Raw genomic sequence first — 24,242 nt, 5'->3', positions numbered from 1 at the left:
AACAGCATGAACAACGATCTACGAAACTGGGTACCCATGACATGTGTCAACAAAGTCAGAGAGCCTGACCACCCGATCCCGTCAGTCGCTTCTTACGACAAACATGGGATACTGTAGACAAATTCTAGGCCGTATCTTCACAGAGCCACAAGACAGACTACACTCACTCACTCACTGACATCTATACGTTTGAATATAGCATGTCAGCATGCACGCTGTCATAAAAACGTGACTGTTTAGAACACGTGGTAAACATCTTCCTGTTTGATACGATACCGGTATAAATAACATCAAACCTGCACTGGTGCGAGGCCAGTTATCAGGACTGTAATGACTGATAACGTTTGTACACGCGGCTCCTGTAAGTATCAGCATGTAAGCTTCATGGTGGACTTGATGTTGAGCTATGTGATGGTGTTGTGTTGTTTTAGGCTTGGGGACAGAGCATTGGTCCCATGGATATGCTGACTGGTGCCATGCTAAATATGATTTGAACCCAGTTTTAGTGTGAGTTTTGTCGGTTGATTTACTGTTTAAGTGAATCCCCAACTATACCCTGTGGTCACTGAAACCACACCTTCTTCCTGCTGTTCCTGTAATTGTTTTCCAGGTTTCTTCACGTATGATTTGTATTTTCATGTGTTCCCTTATTCGTTTCCATGGGGATATTTTCATTAAAGACTCCTGATCGACAAAATATTAAAAGGGTGCTAATGTGTAGGGCCACCTTCTATTCCAGAACCAGAAGCGTAGTATCCATTTTCCTTGTCTGGTTTCGAGTATTTTGAGATCGTGGTCGTGTAGCTCTCATATACCTAAGAACGATGTGTAGTTAGACACAAACCACCGAACCTTGTAGTCATTCAGGTTTGTCTCTTGTAGCACGGACGTAAAATCATGGAGGACAAGATTGTTCACACGTTTCCATTCACTGATCCGACGAAAGTCAAGTATCTGAAAAGAGTCAGCATTGAAGGTCAGCTGAAAGACATGCAGCTCGAAGTGAAGTTGTACGTAGACGAGAATCAGATACAAGTGGTGGGGGCAAAGTCATCTGTGTCGGTTACCGAAGGTGTGATTGAGGACATCCTGGCGGGGACTGACCTGTATCACATAACTGTGACTGACTCATCGCGCATCAGACGTCTTCAGACGGATGAAACGAGTAGATATGTTGGAAGCAAACTTTCACAGACGGGTCTTCAGGCAGTGTACCATACTTGCAATGACAACATCAATGTCCGATGCAAGAGAGGAGAGTTTGAGCGAGTTCGGGGGATCATAGACTCGGTCATTGTCCGTGAAAATGGTGAGAAACTCCATGTCAGACTGGAAAGCTTTGATGATTGTACGGAAGAGGCGACAGTCAATTGAGTACTCGCATCTCAATACATAGCGACAAATATGAGTTCGTAATGGCTGTCGTTAATGCAACATATGTCATATTTGGGATTTCACTTTCTTAGTAAAGTACAAATTCTAGTACTTTTTTGGTTGAGCCCCATCCGGGATTCGAACCCGCACCCTCAGAGTCAGGCACTTAATCAGCACACAAAGTCAACCGCCTAGCCCGCTCAGCCACCGCGACTTCCACAAATATGACAGTCGGAAGACTAGTAGTCTAGACTGTGTACCTTGTGTACCCCTCTGATGAGTGTAATTTGGCACGGTTCCCACGGCCGAAAGCTATGATTTCACGATACCATTTTAGAAAGTGGTCAAATATAACAAATGTTGCAACAAACGTTGCATTTGACCACTTTCTAAAAAAAGCATCGTGTTATCATGGAAATCGTTAAAGCTTCTAGTAAGTTCTTCTGGGGTTCCATGTCGCTGTGTAAGCGTGCGTGTGGTCTGCACCTGTGTGTTTTTGTGTGTATGTGCGTTGTCTATTTTCTCCAGTGTTTTCCTGTACAGATAGTTTTCCATAAATGCACAATGTCTGGAATCTTGACGTTATTTGACAGTTTTTTCAGCATTTGACAATTTTTCATAGCGCTGATAAAACAACGCTTGCCACGTAGTAGGACTGGTACAGCAGCTTTTTCTTTGCTTTCAGAGGAAATTTTGTACACTTATTATAAGGTGTATATTTTGCTATTACAGTGAACATTGAAGGTGTTCCAAATACGTATGTATTTGCTACACTCTTTGATGGCGCCTTGGCTTCCGAACAACACATAAATACATAGATACATGGATACACTGATATGGTGAACACTGTAAACTAAGTAGGTCTAATGTGTCAGAGTGTTTCCATATGTCCTGCTTCACGTGGAAACGTTTGCAAAGAATCTATAGCGAGTCAATAAAGAATGAAGTCGTTCTGTCTTTTATAGGAATGAAAAGTAATAATTACTTCTTTTTGTGCAGGTGGGAATGCAGACGTAAAACCACAGGTAATATACTACAGTGTTCATTTATCTATTTCCTTTGCTGTTTAACTTCGAACGCCATACACTACAGTTGTTTTACAAAAGCATGCGTATAATAAACATCCAGGCATGTGGTTGATATTAGGACCAACACTGGGAGACAATGATAAATGAAGTAAAGTAAGACCGCCCGCCTGAACACCCGTAAGACCATCATATTCTACACGGTACAAAAAACATTACGGTGAAACGTTTAGTCGACTTAAAAACATTCATGATTATTTTGTCGAAGTGTCGAATTTCTAAAATGGACTTGAACTATTAAGAAAATAATCGAAGAAAAGGGATAAATGTTTCCGGTCAAAATAGACTTGAAATAACTTGAAAATTTCGAAATTATAAATATATTGATTCAAGAGAAAAGTCAATATAAAATGCTACGAACATACGAGGAATGATGAGACTAGATACAGATATTTATGTTCTATACATGTTCAATCCATCTATTGAGTGGTCTACTAAAATCCAAGTAACAAGCTATCCAACGAACCAGCTTTTCTCCGTTACAAAACGTCATCACGTCTTGTCTGTATAATCAGTTATTTATATTGTCACTTCTTCTCTGCGTTATCACGTCTTCTCTATATAATCACTTCCTCTCTGTTATCACTTCTCTATATTATCACTTCTCTACATAATCATTCCTCTATATTATCATTTCTCCATATTATTTCTTCTCTTTAGTATTACATCTTCTCTATATCCATTCTCCTTATAATTACCTCGCTATATGATCCCTTATTCTCTATATAATAACTCTTCTATATTATCATTTCTCTATATTATCATTTCTCTATATTATCATTTCTCTATATTATCTCTTCTATTTATTATTACATATTCTCGATATTAATTCTGTGTGTAATTACTTCTATATTCTAAATTCTTTTTTATATAATCACTCATCTATATTATCACTTCTTCACGCCTTCTATACATCCACCCTCTCTATATATATTGGCTTCTTTTTATTAAGGTTGTAAATGGCGGAAGTCAGGACTCTCCCAACGCCAATGGAGATAAAGCAGTCTTGTATAGCGAAAGAATTAAACTAAACACACCGGGCATCGAAAATATTATGAGGTCCCATCGGTTTCAAGCACTTGGGGAGGAAACTACATATGGACAAAATACGAAAGTGGCATCATGCCATGTGAACGAAGGTAGAATGGATTAGCAGTTATATAAGCGTGTGTTTCATGTCACATGGTTTCGTGCATGCTCATCACTGTGGCCTGTAGATATTTGGGGTATGAAGGAAACCAGCGATTGATATCCTGACCAGCGATGCAAGCCATCGGTTTACAATGACAGGCTCCACGTAATGAAATACGTCGAGCCCTTGTTCCTTTGTGGAACACTGAAACTGCACAGCACTAAGGTGGAACTTGAATATGATGTGTAGAAAAGTAAAGGTACGCTTGAAATGTTTAGATGTTTTGTTGAAATTCAAGATAATAATCTCAGAAAGGTTTTTTGAATCGTAAGCGGGAGAAAACCTGATAGTCCGTCATGCAAGAAGCTTCATTACATTTTTTTTCAAATCTGTGTTCATGTTTTCCAGAGCATGGGAGCATTTCCATCATGGAGGGCAAGCTGGAGGATATTGGGGTAATTGTTGAATGCAACGACTTTTTCATGAAAGGGATTGAACCATTGATCGATTGATAAAGCTCTATCGATTGGTGGGTTGATTGATTGTGATATAAGGTAAATGAACATCACGGTATCATGGTCACTGTCAGTTGTAGTTTTATGCCGTTTTAGCATCACTCGAGCAATAGCACAGAGGGGGGGGCATCAGATACAGACTTTCAAGGTGTACAGATCCAGGGTCTTTAACCACTAGGATACCTCACCGCCTGCAGGTCGAGTCAGATATGATATCTCATGGCCAGAATGACACTTATCCTTACAAGCACAACAAGGCGCGCACGCGTGCATTCATGCAGTTCTATATATACCATTAAAAAGGTAGGAGATAATGAATTTACAAGCTTGATAAGATGGATATAATGAAGCTAAGGAGGAAACGGATGATGAAGAGAAATTAAAGGAAAATCTGACAATATATTCCTTTCCTTTGGAAATGTTTCATCTGTATGTATATATATTGCTTTTTCTCACATGCACTGGCATTGGCAACTGGTATGCCTCAAGATGGAATATGCCCTACTCTTCAATAGGTTGTAACGAAAGACCAATTCTATCCCATCTCCTTCCAGTTCAAGGTTGATGTGATAGTCTGTGCAGCCTCTAGAGACCTGAACCTGAGTAATGGCGTGGTGGCCAAGGCTCTGTCCGAGGCGGCGGGACCAGATCTTCAGAAGCGTTGCGAGGATAGATTCAAGGTTGAGGAAATGAGGAAGAACTCCATGACCGTCTTGCCACCATATCGTCTGAAGTGCAACAGTGTACTCTTCGTTTGCCTGCCACATTGGAACAAAAGACAGGAAACAGATAGAAAAGAGGTGAATATGTATTTGGTTGATGTATTTGTTAACACGTTGCTGTGGTGTTCAATATAATGTGCTGATATTAGTGGTTAATGTTATGAACTACGATTCAGGCCAACTTACGCCATGACTCCATGTCGCCAGAGCCACGGGGCGGGCACGTGCAACAAATATAAAACCTATTCTTACTATAAGATACTCGATGCTGAAACTATTCAGAACAAAATACTGGGACAGAAACTGTCAAATAAAGTTGATCACCAACGAACAGTCGGAAAAAGGAAGACATTTAGACATCAGACATTCAGACATCAGATGTGAGACTTGACATCCGACATCGCATATCAGACATTCACACATCAGATATCAGGCATTCATACAACAGATATTAGACATTCACACATCAGATATGAGCTATTCAGACACCACATATCAGATATCTGATATTAGGCATTCAAACAGCAGATATTAGACATTCAGACATATAGATATGAGGTATTCAGACATCACATATCAGATATCAGGCATCAGACATTTCTCGTAATTTTCGTGACTAAAGCCAATGAAAGTATTTACCTTTTATCATTCTTAATGTATTGTTTATATTTCAGAAATACCAGGAACTACTCAACAAGTGTCTGGAAAGAATATCAGAAATGGAGCCGGTTCCATCGTCAGTGGCACTTCCAGCTCTGGGGTGCGGCAATATTAAATTCCCACATCAACTGGTGGCGGACCTCATGATGGACACTTTGAAGCAGTATATACGGACACATCAAGTTGACATATACGTTATCTTACCTCCTGAGATGCAGGATTTACGCCAGGTACCCAGTAGCTCTTGCCGATGTATTTTGCATGTTAGCGCCTTTGTATCGACTCCCTCTCTCTCCCTCCACCCTCCCCATTCCTATCTTTCTCTCTCCCCATACCCTCCCCATTCCTCTCTCTCTCCCCATTCCTCTCTCTCCCCACACCTCCCCATTCTTCTCTCTCTCATGTATGTATGTATGTATGTATGTATGTATGTATGTATGTATGTATGTATGTATGTATGCATGCATGCATGCATGCATGCATGCATGCATGCATGTATGTATGTATGTATGCGTGCATGCATGCATGCATGCATGTTTGTATGTGTGTGTGTGGGGGGGAAGGACGTGTGTGGTGTGTGTGTGTGTGTGTGAGTGCGTGTGTGTATGAATTTTACACTCGTTGCAAATTACTACATATATTGTAGGCTCTCGTGCCTTTAATGCCGTCTAAGTAAAATTAGTCTCGGTATTATTCGTTACACTCCTCTACTGAGTCAGGTAACTTTTGAGATTGACCAGTTAGAACACGGCTTACCAAATCGCGAAAGTGAGCATTTGCAAATACCTTTTGAACTTTTACCTGGAAAAATTCTGTACCCAAACGATTTCGTATGCTATTTTCCGTACGATCGTGTCCGGGTTGATGTATATGGGGTACGCAACACGGTCAACAGTGAGTAAGCAGTCGCTGAAAATAGCGTTTTTGTCATTACTGAAGGATGTCATCTTGCGGAATTAGTGACTAATTCTAAGCTTGTCATCAGAAAGCCCTAAGCCTATATGCTAGCTATATCTGCGTTCTATGCAGTTTCCCGTTTGTTAAGGGATCAGTGTCACTGACTGGGGAATTTTGTAAGTCCCGCCAAGTCCTAAACAGTAGCCGTAGTCTGATTGGTTAAATCCCTCGCCGTCTCGCGTTTGATTGGGCGGTCATAGATCGCTCAAAGGTTTCTGGCGTGACCTCCTACTATGGTTTGTAAGACTCAGTAGAGGAGTGTGACTAATGATATTGCGACTAAGTTTGTTGAGACTGGCCTTTTACGCACACATACTATAATTCTGTAAAGTTTGTGAGATACTTGACTCCATATATTTATGCGATTAATATGAAATGAACAGATAGAGTATTTAGACAATGAGGAGATACTCACAGGGACTTCCTACATACATCCGTATGCCATTGCATCAGGTGAAGGTCCGGGTTAGAATTCATCTTCCGTGATCCATGCTTGCCTTAAGAGACGAGTAACGGGATCGGGTGGTCAGGTGGTCAGGCTCGCTGACTGGGTTGACACATGTCATCTTATACCACTTACGTAGATTCATTCTGTTGTCTGGTCCAGATTCGATTGTTTACAGACCCGAACATTTAGATGCAATATTGCTGACTGCGGCGTAAACTTAAACTCACTCATTCATGTATGTACCTGCTGGTTTACACTAGACACACAGTGTCATCGCTTGCTGCATCAGGCCAGGCTATCTTCCAGCTCATACATCACAAACACTGCAAATTTGTATGTGCGTTTGTTTGTTCATCAATTTGCAAAATATGCTTTGCAAATAATCGCGTGTGGATAAGACAATCCAGTGACTGACATCATGAATCATGATCATCGATCTTTGCAGCTGGAATACAATGACATGCGTCAACCAAGTCAGCGAACCTGACCACCTGATCGCGTTGGTCATCTGTAACAACAAGCATGGTTTACTGGAGATCAATTCTAACCCGAGTCTTCACGGGTCTACAGCAATACTGTCAAAATGACTCATTAGCTAACCCTTTCATTGGCTCCAAAAGCAACGTAATGTGTGACCTTAATCCTTTGTATCTTCCACAGACTTTCCAAACAAGAAGGGAAGGTATGTATGTTACATTATACCAAGGAGACCAAACAGAATTGTTGCATTGATATTGTTTGATCCATTTTGTAAAACAAAACATTCGACATGAATGTCCTTCACACTGCCATCGTGCCATCACTACTCGCTTTTTCATAATTCTGTTTAAACATGAAATTAGTTGTGCCGTCACATTTCTTCAGGATTTCAAATCGGGGACATCAGGCTGACTGTAAGACAAGGAGATATTCTGGAGGAAAATACAGATGCCATTGTCCACAGCATATCAGAGGACCAATCACTCACTGGTAACATCTGTTTCTTTGTCTGGAGCGCCTCCTCCGTGATGTAGTGGCCAGAGCGTTCGTCTGGAGAGCGGAAGGCCGTGGCCTCGGTTCTATCCCATTATGACTACATTCCAGTTTGACTACACCCCAAGTTGACTATTGTAGAAATACACATCCTAATTAGGTACCCTATGCCGCAATGGACACTCCCAGTTAGTGACTGTTTGGGTTAATGAGATAAAATGAGTAGCCGTGTGTGATTTAAACAATATGTTTTTGTTAATGTTAATTTTTCATGTTCCGTGACATAACAAGAAGGGAATTCGGATAAACAAAGAGGCCAAAGGCTGTCAGTGCTATTAAATCACTACAACCTAGCTCAGTCCTACATAGAATCACTTGGAATTGTCGCTGGCCATAACAAACAATGTAGGTAAAATTTGAGGAAATCTTAATTTCTGTGGAAATCAATTGCTTAAACCTAAATGACTCTACATTTCTAATATATAATATCAAGCGCATTCCATGCTTGAATAACAAAAGGAAGAAAAGATCGATTAAACAGGAATAATGTATCTGGAAGCCCATTGACCATTTTACAAAATATACATAATTTATGGTAATGTCATCTGTCAGACAGTGAGCAATCACCCGTTTCGTGTAAAGTCTCATACTGGTCATCATATTGTTGGAAGATTATCCAAGTGTAGGTTTTCTAACATTAGTTCAGTTATTACAATTATCTCAAATGTTGTCGCGGTAGTCAAAAATGAAAGATTTGTACATAATTTCAAACGTTCTTCGATTTAACATGTAGTTTAGATTACGGAAGCAATGAATTGATGGGCTCACTTTGCTTGTGTCATATTTCATCTTCCTGAAAAAGTCGTAAGTGTTTACGATCACTTGAAGATGTGTGGATGGAAGTGTGAGCGAGTGAGTGAGTTTAGTTTTACGCCGCTTTTGGCGATATTCCAGCAATACCACTGCTGGGGACACCAGAAAATGGGCTTCACACATTGTACCCATGTGGGGAATCGAACCGGGGTCTCCGGCGTGACGAGCGAACGCTTTAACCACTAGGCTACCCCACCGCCCCTGTGGTTGGATGATCCTTCTTGCTATGAAACAACCAAATGACACAAACTTTCATTTTTTTAAAAAGATATTTTTTTATTTCTACAAACAATACATGAGTAGTAGTATGGAGTAGTAGCAAGTGATGAATTAACCGCGTACATAATGCAAAACTACCATAGTCGGGTGTCAAGGCTACCCAGATTCTAGGGCTGTTGCAAGCGGTACAGGGACAATTACGAATCAGAAATCATTCAACTCTTCAAGTTGTGTTTTGGAGGAGTTGTCATGGTGAGACGTAGTCAAAATGGGAAGATCCGCTGTTTCGATCCCCGACCGCATTATAGCAAAATATGTTACTTGTTGGTACCCTACCTATCGCTTGGTGTTAATGGGTGCAACATGAATGATGTCTCAAAAATATCTCGGACTCGCAATTAAAGATTATTTGCCGATCCCTAGGTGATCGGAAGTAAAACAAATGATGGACCATTATCTGTATTTTAAATATATATGAGAAAACCCAAAGTGCACACACCAAACACATACACATTCACACGAATCAGCTGATCTGTCATGTTTCAGGTACACTTTCAACAAAACTGGTCGAGCGGTTTGGAGAGAAGTTCGAGGCAGACTTCGCAAACAATAGTGAGTTCCATATATAGATTGGGAGATGAGTATGTGCAAATAGGTTGTATAAAGTGACTTAATGAAGTGATGACTGTGTGAGGCTATGTTTGATCTGTCATCGTGGAAACAACACACGTTCTTGATCTATATTCTTGATCTATATTCTTGATCTATATGCCATCAAAACAACTAACATAGACAACACGCCCACGTGTCTAGCATCATGCCCACGTGTCTAGCATCATGCGCACACGTGTCTAGCATCATGCGCACGTGTCTAGCATCATGCGCACGTGTCTAGCATCATGCGCACACGTGTCTAGCATCATGCGCACGTGTCTAGCATCATGCGCACACGTGTCTAGCATCATGCGCACGTGTCTAGCATCATGCGCACACGTGTCTAGCATCATGCGCACGTGTCTAGCATCATGCGCACGTGTCTAGCATCATGCGCACACGTGTCTAGCATCATGCGCACGTGTCTAGCATCATGCGCACACGTGTCTAGCATCATGCGCACGTGTCTAGCATCATGCGCACACGTGTCTAGCATCATGCGCACGTGTCTAGCATCATGCGCACGTGTCTAGCATCATGCGCACACGTGTCTAGCATCATGCGCACGTGTCTAGCATCATGCGCACGTGTCTAGCATCATGCGCACACGTGTCTAGCATCATGCGCACGTGTCTAGCATCATGCGCACACGTGTCTAGCATCATGTGCACGTGTCTAGCATCATGCGCACGTGTCTAGCATCATGCGCACACGTGTCTAGCATCATGCGCACGTGTCTAGCATCATGCGCACGTGTCTAGCATCATGCGCACACGTGTCTAGCATCATGCGCACACGTGTCTAGCATCATGCGCACGTGTCTAGCATCATGCGCACACGTGTCTAGCATCATGCGCACGTGTCTAGCATCATGCGCACGTGTCTAGCATCATGCGCACACGTGTCTAGCATCATGCGCACGTGTCTAGCATCATGCGCACACGTGTCTAGCATCATGCGCACACGTGTCTAGCATCATGCGCACGTGTCTAGCATCATGCGCACACGTGTCTAGCATCATGCGCACACTCAGTTCTGACATCATACGCATCATCTACACTCCAGCATCCAGAACACCGGATGCAGTGACACGTCACGGACACTTACTGATCACGCCCACATCGAGCAACAGACACAACATGCCAATTTGAGGGCAACACCCATGTCCATCAACAAACTTAACAGTCACACAAACACGTCCCCATCCAACTACAGATACAACACATACACTTAGCGAACTCGTCCACATCCTGCAAGAGACACGACACATACACTCAACGAACACGTCCACAGCTAACAAGAGAAACGACACATACACTCAGCGAACTAGTCCACATCCAACGACAAACACGACACATACACCCAGCAGACACGTCCACATCCGGCGACAGACACGACACATACACAAGACACATACACTTAGCGAACTCTTCCAAATCCAACGACAAACATGACACATACACATAGCAGACACGCGCACATCCAACAAGAGACATGACACATACACTCAGCGAACACGTCCCCATCCAACAAGAGACATGACACATACACTTAGCGAACACGTCCACATTGTTACGTTTAAGAATTTACCGTGACAACAATTTAAGAAATGCCCTTGTAAACCAGCAAAACAGAACAAAGACAAGTTGTTTACGTTCAAATTCTGTTTTTATTATTATGCAATGAGGGCAAGGTATATAAAGTCACAAGTTAATATAACAATGTAGTTTACGGACAGAATTCAAGAGAGACAAAATCTAAGTCAGTGGGTCACAAAATACCATATAGCAAACTCACCAAAGTCTTGGTGTGAGAAAGAACCAACTATGGCAGAATGTCAACATAGCGATAATGTAGCGACAGCAGATAATGTAGATTCAGGAGTTGACGGGATTTCAAGTGTTGGCGATACCTCCAGCAAATATGAATGAATGTCAGTGTGAGTGTCGCCCTCAACACGGCAACCAGCCTTTTTATACATTTATACAGTCATTCCCGAAAGTTCGGGCACAAACGAACATCGTCAACACTGTAGAATGCCCTCGAATAACTCTCCCGGAAGTAAACATCGAAAACTAGGAGCAGATAAATTCCGGATAACCAGAAAGCTAAAAGTGTTGAACAGCTATTAAAACGAATTTAATATTCAAAACACTAAATGTTGTGACCCAACAACAATTATTACTGAATTAATAACAAAAATATACAGGAAATACACACTCGTAGCACCCTCCCCGTTCAGGAAAAGAAAGTTTCGCAGAAACCTTCTGTTACAATCATAGCAATATTAACATAACAACATGACATGTAATACTATGAGTAATATGAAAAACTTCTTGCAAATTACAGTGACAAAATGCAGTTATATACATACAGCATCATCAAGTCATCATACATTTATACCATGGAAAGTGCATCAGCACAAACATTGTCTTTGCCTTTAATGTGTTTCATCACAAGATTGAACCCTTGTAAGGTCAAACTCAACCTCATAAGTCACTGATTCTTGTTCTTCATTTTGTGAAGAAAAGTCAAGGGATTGTGATCAGTAAAAACTTCAATCGGCAAAGTGGTGGCACCAAGGTACACTTCAAAATGCTGTAAAACTAACAAAAGACCTAAATTGTCTCTTTCTCAATGGTAGAATAATTTCTTTGGTGCTTGTCAAATTTCAAACTGGATGTTCAATCCCTGAATCATCTTCTTGAATAAGGACAGCACCTGCACCAACATCACTTGCATCAATTTGCAATTTCCCAAAATTTGGTGCCTGCAGTACTGGAGAATTCATGAGTATAGCTTTGACTTTCTCAAATGCAGTTTGACAACTGCATTCCCACTGAAATTTTACCTTTTTACCCAAAAGGTTAGTAAGTGGAAATACAACATCTGAGAAGTTTTGAGAAAATTTTCTGTAATGGCCAGCCATACCCAAGAATCTCATGAGTTCTCTCTTAGATTGGGGTACTGGAAAATGTACAGTTGACTCAACTTTAGCATGAACTGGTTGTACACTTGGCGAGATTCATAGTTAACTTCGCCTCAGACAGTCTTTCGAAGAAAGCACGAGTCCTTTTAAGATGGTCATCACACTCCATGTAAGCCTCAATGTGACATTGTTGACGAGTCTCTGGAATGTCGCTGGAGCGTTCCTCAGACCAAACGGCATCACCTTGTTCTGATACAGTCCATCTGGTGTAGCGAATGCCGATATTTTCTTTGCACAGTCTGTGAGCGGAATCTGCCAGAAGCCCTTCAGTAAGTCAAACTTACTTATGTACTTAGCTTGACCAATGTGATCAATGCAATCGTCCACTCTCGGAATAGGATACGAGTCAGTTCGTGAGAGTGCATTTACAGCTTTCATGTCAGCACAGCAGCGCCAACCACCTCCACTCTTCGGCACAAGAACACATGGTGAACTCCACGGACTGTCACTGGGTTCAATAATGTCCAGCATATATTTCACCTCTTTCCGCAGAATTTCACGTTTTACTGGATTCATCCGATAAGGGTGTTGTTTTACAGGCACAGCATCACCTACATCTATATCATGGCTAACAACATCAGTTCGACCAGGCACATCAAGAAATAAGTGAGAGAACTCATAAATCAAATCTGACATCTGAACTTTCTGTTCAGGAGATAAATGTGATAGTTTCTCATCAAGGTGAGCTAACACGTCAGAATTTCTCAACTTTGGTGAAACATTATCCCTAAGATCATCAAACTTCACATTGCTAACACAATCATCAATTTTGTCAACATTTTCACAATTGTCTTTAGTACAATCAGTAACTGGGGAGAGTGTGGCAATACATTTGACATGTTCGTTTTCTAACCTGTCATGATATTTCTTAATCATATCTACATGACACAGTCTCTTTTGTTTATGACGAGCAGGCGTCAGGACGACACAGTCTGTGTCGCTAACCTTTTTGTCAACAACATAAGGACCTTGATGTCTTGCTCTCAGTGGCTGACCAGGTATGGGAAGTAAAACTACCACTTTCTCACCACAAGTGAAATTTCTCTCTTTTGACTTTTTGTCATAGTTTAGCTTCATTTTTTCTTGTGAAACTCTTAAGTTTCTTCTGTCCAACTCACTTGCTTTTAATAGTTTGTCCCTAAGAGTCTAAGAGGTTGATCTCAGGTCTCTCATTGAACCATTGTTCTTTTAAGTGTTTTAGTGGCCCACGCACACCGTGACCAAACACAAGCTCAAAGGGGGTAAACCCTAAACTTTCCTGAACTGACTCTCTGACAGCAAACAACAACAAATGCACGTCCTCATCCCAATCTTTCTCTGTCTTAAAACAATAAGTTTTGCTCATATTCTTCAAAGTTTGATGAAATCTCTCTAAAGCTCCCCGTGACTCTGGATGATAAGCACTAGACTTAACTTGCTTAATACCTAACTGGTACATACAGTATGGTTCAAAATTATTGAGAATAGCTAAAGCATTTCATATTATTAAACGAGAACAAATCAGATAAAATTGAATGTATTGTGAAAGTGAACTGACCTTTTCATGTTGTGTAGGTAACAATTTAATATTTTATCAAGTCTCCTTGAGCTTCACGGCACAGTCTAAGACGGGTAGGCATACTTCCTATCAGAGAGGTTAGTATCTCGTGAGTTATGTTGTCCCAGTATCGGACCACTACTCTCTTCATGTCTTCAATTTTTGTCAACCCCTTTTGATTCACACATTCCTTCATCATCCCCCAAATGTTCTCAATGGGATTTAAGTCAGGACTATATGCAGGAAATGGTAATGCAGTCACATTTTTCTCCTGAAACCACTGCTTGGCATGTTTTGCGGTGTGTTTAGGATCATTATCTTGCTGCAAAAAGCCAGTCATTTCCATAAAACACATGTGCACTTGGAAGGAGAAAATTATCTAATATGTTAGTGTAGCGTTGACTTGTCAGATTTCCCTCAAACACACACAGCGGGGTCGTTCCTAATAAGGATATCTCTCCCCATACATGAAACTTTGGGCTGTATTTAGGTCGTCGATACAACGGTGCTGACGCAGACTTTGTTCATATTTTCACATTATTGGGATATACCCATATTGAGCTTTCATCAGTAAAAATCACATTTTCCCAGTCAAAGTTTTCATGTGCCAAACACCACTCAACACGCCTGTCTTTATGTTCTTGTTTCATGAGAGGAGAAGGAATTCCAGTCTTTTTCTCCCATCCAAGATCAATCAAATTTCTTCTAACTGTAGATTTTGATACAACTGTTGATCCCCTTTCTACCATTTCATACCTGATGTTGGAGATGCTTGCCCTTTGCTTTTTAGACGCTAAAATTCCCAGCCGGACGCGATCTGAGAAGTCCAATTTTCTGGGTCTCCCTGCTCCTTTCTGGTGCCCAAAATCCTTTCCCTCTTTAAAATTCTTCCTAATCCTATACACAGTAGAAAGAGGAGTTCCTGTTCTCTCTGCCAATGTATTTACATCATCAATTCCTTGATTACACAACTCAAAAATCAACCTTCTTTTATCTTCAGCAGACATTGTTGACAGTGCTGAGGAAAATGACGTCTGCTACAAATTCAGGGGAGGTAACTCTAATTGTATTATACTCAGTAGGCCAAGATGAGTTACCCCCCTTATACCATTACTTAGTTTTAAGTATCAGTGAATCAGTTGAGGTGTTAGGATAGCTCAAAGTAAGAAGAAAAATTCTCAATAATTATGAACCAGACTATAGCTTGTTGAAACACCTTAGACATAAAATTTGAGCACTGATCAGATTGAACAACATCTGGCAAACCAACTAAGGTGAAAAACTTGATCAAAGCCTTGACAATCACAGGAGCAACAATCCTACGAAGTGGAATTGCTTCAGGAAATCTGGTAGAAGCACACATGATTGTGAGTAAATACTGATTACCAGACTTAGTCTTAGGTAGTGGACCAACAAAATCAATAATAACTCTACTGAAAGGTTCCTCAAAAGCCGGTATAGGTTTCAAGGGAGTGGAAGGAATTTTCAGATTTGGTTTTCCAACAATTTGGCATGCATGACAGATCTTCCAAAATTCAGTCACATCATGTCTCAGACTGGGTCAAAAGAAATGTGCCAACACTTTCTCACAAGTCTTGTTTACACCCAAATGACCTGCTATGGGACTTTCATGTGCCAATGAAAGTACATGGTTTTGAAATACTTTTGTACCACAATTTGATGGTACAATTTCCATTCATCCTCCACAGGAACATCCGGCGACCTATATTTCCTCATCAGAACACCATCCTTGTAGTAATAACAAACTGGAACCTTGCTAACCTCCTCAAAAGAAACAGCCTTACTAGCCAACTTCTGCACTTCAACATCCTCACCCTGTGCACTAATAAGCTGCTCTCTGGAAAGAACATGTTCACCACCTGACAAACTATCTGACTTATCAAAAAGTCCTGAAGAGCTACTACTGTCTGACGATAAGTCCTCTGTCTCCACCTCACACAAAGAATGATCCATATAAGTACCTGACAAATCATAAATGGTATCATTCTGCAAAGAAGTCTTGGAAGAAATGCCTTTCGACATTGAACGAGTCACTGCACAAGAGGAAAAAATACCCGGAAATTCATCCTCCAACTTTTCAGTACTAACTGAACACTCCGGCAAAACAGTGACAGCTGGATCAACTTTAGCCCCCATAATATCATTACCGATCAACAAATCGACACCCGGAACTGGGAGAGAGTCAAGAACACCAACTTTCACCTCACCTGAAATCAGATCTGAGGTCAAATTCACAAAATGGAGAGGACCAGAAGGATTGTCACCTATACCCTGAAGCAAAACGTCTGAGTTAGCTGAAGACTCATCAGAAAAAGGCAAACTATCCTTCAAAATCAGAGATTGAAGAGCTCCAGTATCTCTCAAGATAATAACGGGTCGTGGGGTAGAATTATCTCCCATAAGTGACACAGAACCCTCAGACACAAAGGGCAAAAACTCCTTCCGAACTACAGAATCTGGAGACTTACTCTCACAGACAAAACTCTCCTCAGAACCACCTGGAAAGAAAGGCTTAGGTGCGATGGACACAAAAGCATTTGGGGAACTGTAGCTTGATTTTTAAACTGGTGCTTGTAACATGCAGACACCATATGACTTGGCTTTTTACAATACGCACAAACAGGATCAGAACCACTGGTAGTCTTAGGCTTAAACTAGTATGTGACTGCTTGCCACCAGAATTTGAACCTGTTCTAACACCGCTGTAACCTGCATGTCCTGAAGTCTTAACCCGGGAAAAGCCCTTTTGGCCAGAAAACTTTGTTATACCCGGAGACCTGAAAGAACTCTTGTGAGTCAAACAATAATCATCTACCAACATTGCTGCCTTATGTAAGTCATCAACCTTTTGTTCAATCAAATAAGTCTTAAGGTCAGCATGAACACTCTGCTTGAAATCTTCCATCAACACTAACTGTCTCAAACCATCAAAATTTGTGACTTCCTTATACCCACACCACATATCAAACAATGTTTCCTTTTCTCTAGCAAACTCTGGTGGATGTGGACGTGTTCGCTAAGTGTATGTGTCATGTCTCTTGTTGGATGTGGACGTGTTCGCTGAGTGTATGTGTCATGTCTCTTGTTGGATGTGGACGTGTTCGCTAAGCATATGTGTAGTGTTTGTCGTTGGATTTGGACGTGTTCGTTTCAACAAACTTGTTTTCACTGAGAGTGAAAGTGTCTTGACATGTGTTTGTTTTCAAGGATTGTACCCTGTGTCTGTTGTAGGATGTGGTCGTGTTCGCTGAGTGTATGTGTCATGTCTGTTAAGGATGCGGACGTGTTTTCTAAGTGTATGTGTCGTGTCTCTTGTAGGATGTAGACGTGTTCGCTAAGTGTATGTGTCGTGTCTGTCGTTGGATGTGGACGTGTTCGCTGAGTGTATGTGTCGTTTCTCTTGTTAGCTGTGGACGTGTTCGCTGAGTGTATGTGTCGTTTCTCTTGCAGGATGTGGACGAGTTCGCTAAGTGTATGTGTTGTATCTGTAGTTGGATGGGGACGTGTTTGTGTGACTGTTAAGTTTGTTGATGGACATGTGTGTTGCCCTCAAATTGGCATGTTGTGTCTGTTGCTCGACGTGAGCGTGATCAGTAAGTGTTCATGACGTGTGTATTCTTGGACAAACCTGTTTTCACCAAGAATACACACGCACGCACGCACACAGAGAACTCTCTTGTACACTATTAACCTTCACTGAATAAATGGCAACAAACAATGTTACTATCATTTCCGTGTGTTCTTAGATAGAACTACCTTACACTGCTGCTTGCCCTTTTTGTTTGACAGGGTCAACACTTCAAAAAACAGGATTATCATTTTGCACTAACTGCAAACCATGGACTCGTATAGTAAATCTTTCTGCCAGAGTGTTCAAAGGCAAGAACGAAAGTTATTGGGCGAAGGCATTGTTGTCATGCTTGAAAACAACCTGGAAAAAATTCAAGCCAGCGTCTTTAGCTTTCACTTGTTTTGGTGCGGGTATGTATCTCCCAAACATAAAGTCACAGCTGAAATTACACTTCTTTAGTTCTGTCTACAGTACGTTTTTTTATGCTAAGATAGTCGTTAAGTAATGTTAACGCATGATACTTACGACTATCTTAGCGCTGAGAGAGCTTCGAAAATCTAGGCCCAGCGCTGTTGCTATGAGCATACACTACCATTGTTTGAGTCGGCACAGTTGCATTATCTTAGGGAAGACAGAGCTTCGAAAATCTAGGCCGAGGGTTCCGTTCCTCAGAGCAACCGTAGCCGTTACGTAAGGTCATGTTAAAGCATGGGAGTTACGATTACCTAAACACGGCGATCGCTTTGAGGAGCAGGTCCCTGTGACATAGCCTTACTACAGTCGTAGCGCCACATTAGCTTTGTGAAACGGGACTCTCTGAGACCGAACTATGAACAACCAGTAAGACAGGATATTCTGACTAGGTTGTCGCAAAAAAAAATGTTATCAGTGATGTATTCCTAAATTGGGCATCTCTATTTGTAGTTCACCCCCACTAATTACATAAACAATGCTTCATTTCTGTAACTTAACCATCAAATGTTTGTTTTGGTTAGGATCCCGATTATCCCCCGAGCAAGTGTCAGAGTTCTTGTATGATGCCATACAGCAATACCACGCTTGCAGCTACAAGGAAAAACACGTCAAAGATATAAGACTTATAGTCCTTCATGAAGAGGAATTTGATCAGGTCGTCCACGCACTGAGTGACATTCAGAAAAGAGAAAGTAAACGCCGTGAAGGTAATTAATTTGTTATGAATTATTTTTGTTTTGTTTTATGCGTCATTCAGAAATATTCGTGTTCTATATTTGTCGGGTCCGTAAACAAGTGTTTATTGTTGTGCCATGTCGCAGGGTTTTGACACACAATCAGATAACATGAGCATGGCACCTAAGCGAATCACGCTTCCTCGAAATCTAGTATCATCTGGTACCTACAGGATTGTAAATATTTAGAATCTAGCTGAAATGTGTTTTCAGGTAAACTGCTTTCTCATTATGTTGGCTCTATATCGGGCATATATAGATGTATGCTTATTTTTATATCTAAATTCAATCAAAGAACAAATCTTACACAGCGGGGACTATTATTTCGTGGAGAGACTACAGTGACCAGATTGCGTAGTTGAGCTGAGGGGAAACATTCACACCCTTCACAAAGAGTCCCACATATATTTTACAGCCATGGGACACGAACAAGCATATGAGCTCTGTGTAACATCTACCGACGAATCCAGGGTTCAGGATTTTGTTGAAAAAATCCGAGCATTTCTCTGTGCCAATGTACGTAGTGAGGTGGTTGTGGACGACGGTCTTGTTCCTGCACTACCCGTTGGCAAGGTGAGTGCCTTGTGTAAGTCGTCGGTATCATATTTCGAAATGTTATAAATCATAAATAGTTTTCATTTTCACCTCTTTTTATGAGATTTTCAATGGCCATATAGTAGAATTTCTGTATTCACCTCCACTAGGGACCGTTCATAATTTATGCTAAGAGCGGTGGTCATGGTTTGTTCTTGGGTGTTAAGCGGTCATCATCTTATATACCTGCACAGGGTGGTTGAGGTGTCAGCAATTTTGTACATACACATAACATATTAAATCTATGCTTAAACTAACCCTGCCCCAATCCCCCACATCCCATAATGAATCCGGAAGTCGTGGTGGCTGAGCGGGCTAGGCGGCTGACTTTGTGTGCTGGCGATGAGGTGCCTGACATACCCGCACCAAAACAGTCCCGGATGGGACTCAACTGACAAAGTACTAGAATTTGTACTTTACTAAGAAAGAGAAATCCCAAAATATCACATATGTTGCATTCACGTTTTAGTTGGACGACCTTCAAGATCTCGCCAAGGAGCACATGGTTGGGGTAAAGATTACGGGCAGCAGGTTGTTGCTGTACGGCATGGCTGAGGACATAGTCAGATCGACACATGACGTCAAGACGTTCTTCACAACATGCCACAGTGCCAGATGGACCTCCGACGAACGAAAGACTGACGACCATCTTGAAATTGAATCTATCAGTGGATATATAGAGGATGCTTATCAAAACAACAGAAGATACACATTGTTTAAAAGTCAGTCGAACAAGGAGTATAGGGTGAAGGTCAAGGACCGGAAAGTCACGATACGTTTGCTGTCAGAAAGACGAGAGATTCGTGTATACAGAAGAAGTGAGTGAAATTTTTACACTTGTTTTTGTACACCTGGTGTCAAGAATGATAATTAGCTGCCCTTTCATTATTTTCACAGTTATTTTGAGTGAGTGAGTCTAGTATTACGCCGCGCTTAGCAGTATTCCAGCTATATGGCGGCAGTGTGTAAATAATCGAGTCTGCACCAGACAGTGTGGCACTGAAACAAACAGACTGACAACTGACCATCCGAGTCAGTATATTCACATGTTAGGACAAAGAACCGGCCATTGGGGACCGTCATGTGTTACTCTGGTAGAACTACGTGAGTGAGCAGTGACACATTTGGGGACATCTGGGTACGGGCTTCACTGATTGTACTCTTGTCGGGAAATCCTTGAACGCTAGTTTACTCTGTTCCTTTCTGTCCCTTCAGCGTCCATCACATATGATGACATACCGAGCACGTGGACGCCTCAGCGTGATAAAGTCGTGGACACCGTCCCCGTTGAAGGAGAAGAACTCGAGAATGTGACTAGCCTGTTCCATGCTAAACGTCAATCTACAAGTGAGAATATTGACATAAAACAGGTCAGTCAACAACAGGAGTGTGCATCATTTGACGAAATTTATGTTCAAGTTTTGTTGGTTGGATGTTGCTGAGCAATATTCTAGCTATACAGCAGCGTCTGTAATCTGAGACCAGACTAATCAGTGCTCCATAGCACTGACACAATATATTGACACAACTGGGATAAAAACTGTGTCAACCAAGTTAGCGAACAGGGTAGTAGTCGGCAGTTTATGAAACCATTGCTCTCCAGTAACCCCCTAACTACCTACCAAGCTACCCATCCATCCTATCTATCCGACCACCTACCCACCTTCCCACCAATCCACCTACCCACCAACCTACCTACCTACCTACCCACCTACCCATCCACCCATCTATCTCCCACCTACCTACTTACCTACCTACCTACAAACCCAACCACCCACCCACCTAAACCCACCCACCTTACCCACCTACCTACCTACCCACCCAACCAACCACCTACCTAAACCCACTCACCCTACTACCTACCTACCCACCCACCCACCCACTAACCCACCTGCCTACCTACCTATCTACCTACCTGCCCATCCACCCAACAAACCACCTACCTATCTACCCAAATCCCACCTACCCACCCACCTACCTACCCATCCACCCTCCCACCCACCTTCCTACCTACCTACCTACCTACCTATGCAAGTGCCCACCTACCCACCCGCCTACCTATCTTCCTACCTACCTATCTACCCATCCACCAAACAAACCACCTACCTATCTACCCAAATCCCACCTACCCGCCCACCTACCTTCCCACACACCCACCCACCTACCTACCTAATCAATCAGCTAATCAGATGGTGATATGTTTCGAGGGGTATATCCATTGCTAGTATGTAACAGATTACGTCTTGACGGGTATATTGGGTAATCGTCTTCAGGTACATCGGATTCAGAACCCGCTTTTACACAAGAAGTATAGGGCTGAAGAAGAGAGACTGCACATACAGAACGGCTGGGACAATATTAATGAGCGTATACTCTGGCACGGCACCAGTAAAGACGCAGTAGATAAGATAAACAGAAATGGATTTGACAGAAGCTACAGCGGCAAAAATAGTAAGTGATTGACTTTAGTTTTACGCCGCTTTTAGCAATATTCCAGCAATATCACGGCGGGGACACCAGAAATAGACCTCACACATTGTACCCATATGAGGAGTGGAACTCGGGTCTTCAGTGTGACGAACGGCAGCTTCAGCCATGGGGCTACCCCTACGTCCCAACCTGAGTTATGAGTTATGTGCAATCATTGCACTTATTGTAGAAATACACTAAACTGTTTGACTGCGGTCTTGTTGATGCTTGAACTTGTAAACTTGCTGCTATTCTCCAGCATTAGGGTCAACATTATCCACCTGCTCTTGTTCACTATTGTTCACTTGTTCACTATTGTTCACTTGTTCACTATTTCACAGTTTTCTTTAATGCAGTTTCATGTTTGACTTTCTTAAATTTTCAGCACTTCTAAATAATGTTTTTTCTTCAGACACCAAATTCGGAGCAGGAACCTACTTTTCTGTCGACCCATCTTACTCATCAAAAGATATATACTCGCCTCCAGATTCCAACGGTCTCAAGTACGTATATCAGGCCAAAGTCCTGACGGGGTATCCAGTGGAGGGGAACCCCGCAATGATATATCTACCAATGAGAGTAGGCAACACTCCTTATGACTCGGCAGTCAACAACGTGAAGGCAATCGATGCCTACGTTATATTCAAGGATGACCAGGCTTATCCTCAGTATCTGATTGCATTCACGGATTCAACCAACAGGACGGCGTCCTCGCGAACACGCGATTCCTGCAAATCGGTCACCGAATAGTGATTTGTCACTGAGGCGTATTCACAATCCAGCTGTGAACCTGGTGCTTAAAGGCAGCATGTGTTGGAAAGTATGTACTGTGCATCGTGTTTGTTGTTTAACGCCGAACTAATCCAGCTAGATGGCGGCGGTCTGTAAATAATCGAGTCTGGATCGATTACCCCATTCTCAATCACCAGATGAAGGAGTAAGCATTAACTCCGAAACGTTGTGTTCTCATATAAAGAAGTTGATATCCATAAAATCTTCATTCTTACTCACACACACTTGACAACCTCCAGCCCATACACATCTGATAGAAGTAAGCGTTCATGTCGTAGTCTTTCACACATACACACACACTTGACAACCTCCAGACCCTACACATCTCATAGAAGTAAGCGTTCATGTCTTAGTCTACCATATACACACACTTGACAACCTCCAACCCCTACACATCTCATAGAAGTAAGCGTTCATGTCGTAGTCTACCACACACACACACACACGCACTTGACAACCTCCAGCCCCTACACATCTCATAGAAGTAAGCGTTCATGTCGTGGTCTACCACACACACACACACACTTGACAACCTCCAGCCCCTACACATCTGATAGAAGTAAGCGTTCATGTCTAGAGTCTTCCACACACGCACACACACACACACACACACACACACACATACTTGACAACCTCCAGCCCCTACACATCTCATAGAAGTAAGCGTTCATGTCTTAGTCTACCACACACACACACACACGCACTTGACAACCTCCAGCCCCTACACATCTCATAGAAGTAAGCGTTCATGTCGTGGTCTACCACACACACACACACTTGACAACCTCCAGCCCCTACACATCTGATAGAAGTAAGCGTTCATGTCTAGAGTCTTCCACACACGCACACACACACACACACACACACACACACATACTTGACAATCTCCAGCCCCTACACATCTCATAGAAGTAAGCGTTCATGTCGTAGTCTACCACACACACACACACACGCACTTGACAACCTCCAGCCCCTACACATCTCATAGAAGTAAGCGTTCATGTCGTGGTCTACCACACACACACACTTGACAACCTCCAGCCCCTAAACATGTGATAGAAGTAAGCGTTCATGTCTAGAGTCTTCCACACACGCACACACACACACACACACACACACACACACACACACACACACACACACACACTTGACAACCTCCAGACCCTACACATCTCATAGAAGTAAGCGTTCATGTCGTAGTCTACCACATACACACACTTGACAATCTCCAGCCCCTACATATCTGATAGAAGTAAGCGTTCATGTGTAGAATCTTCCACACACACACACACACACACACACACACACACACACACTTGACAACCTCCAGCCCCTACACATCTCATAGAAGTAAGCGTTCATGTCGTAGTCTACCATACACACACACACACACACACACTTGACAACCTCCAGCCCCTACACATCTGATAGAAGTAAGCGTTCATGTGTA

General features: G+C 42.1%; 1 protein-coding gene across 1 annotated transcript; it reads left to right on the top strand.

Moving 5' to 3' along the window:
- The first annotated feature begins 308 nt into the window (after positions 1-308).
- On the top strand, positions 309-22,750 carry LOC137274789 (protein mono-ADP-ribosyltransferase PARP14-like). The gene is made up of 17 exons (XM_067808123.1): positions 309-361; positions 883-1,309; positions 2,374-2,399; positions 3,412-3,598; positions 4,000-4,046; positions 4,661-4,906; positions 5,503-5,718; positions 7,554-7,575; positions 7,758-7,862; positions 9,504-9,569; positions 17,948-18,139; positions 18,725-18,910; positions 19,353-19,510; positions 20,001-20,349; positions 20,747-20,901; positions 21,805-21,982; positions 22,413-22,750. Exons 2-17 carry the CDS (start codon positions 898-900, stop codon positions 22,748-22,750), a joined length of 2,883 nt encoding a protein of 960 aa, XP_067664224.1. The 5' UTR covers positions 309-361; positions 883-897.
- The last annotated feature ends 1,492 nt before the right edge of the window (positions 22,751-24,242 follow it).

The sequence above is a fragment of the Haliotis asinina genome, chromosome 2 (assembly GCF_037392515.1).
Source record: "Haliotis asinina isolate JCU_RB_2024 chromosome 2, JCU_Hal_asi_v2, whole genome shotgun sequence".
NCBI lineage: Eukaryota > Metazoa > Mollusca > Gastropoda > Lepetellida > Haliotidae > Haliotis > Haliotis asinina.
The sequence above is the reverse complement of the archived record's forward strand: the minus strand, read 5'-3'. Positions and strand labels throughout refer to the sequence as shown.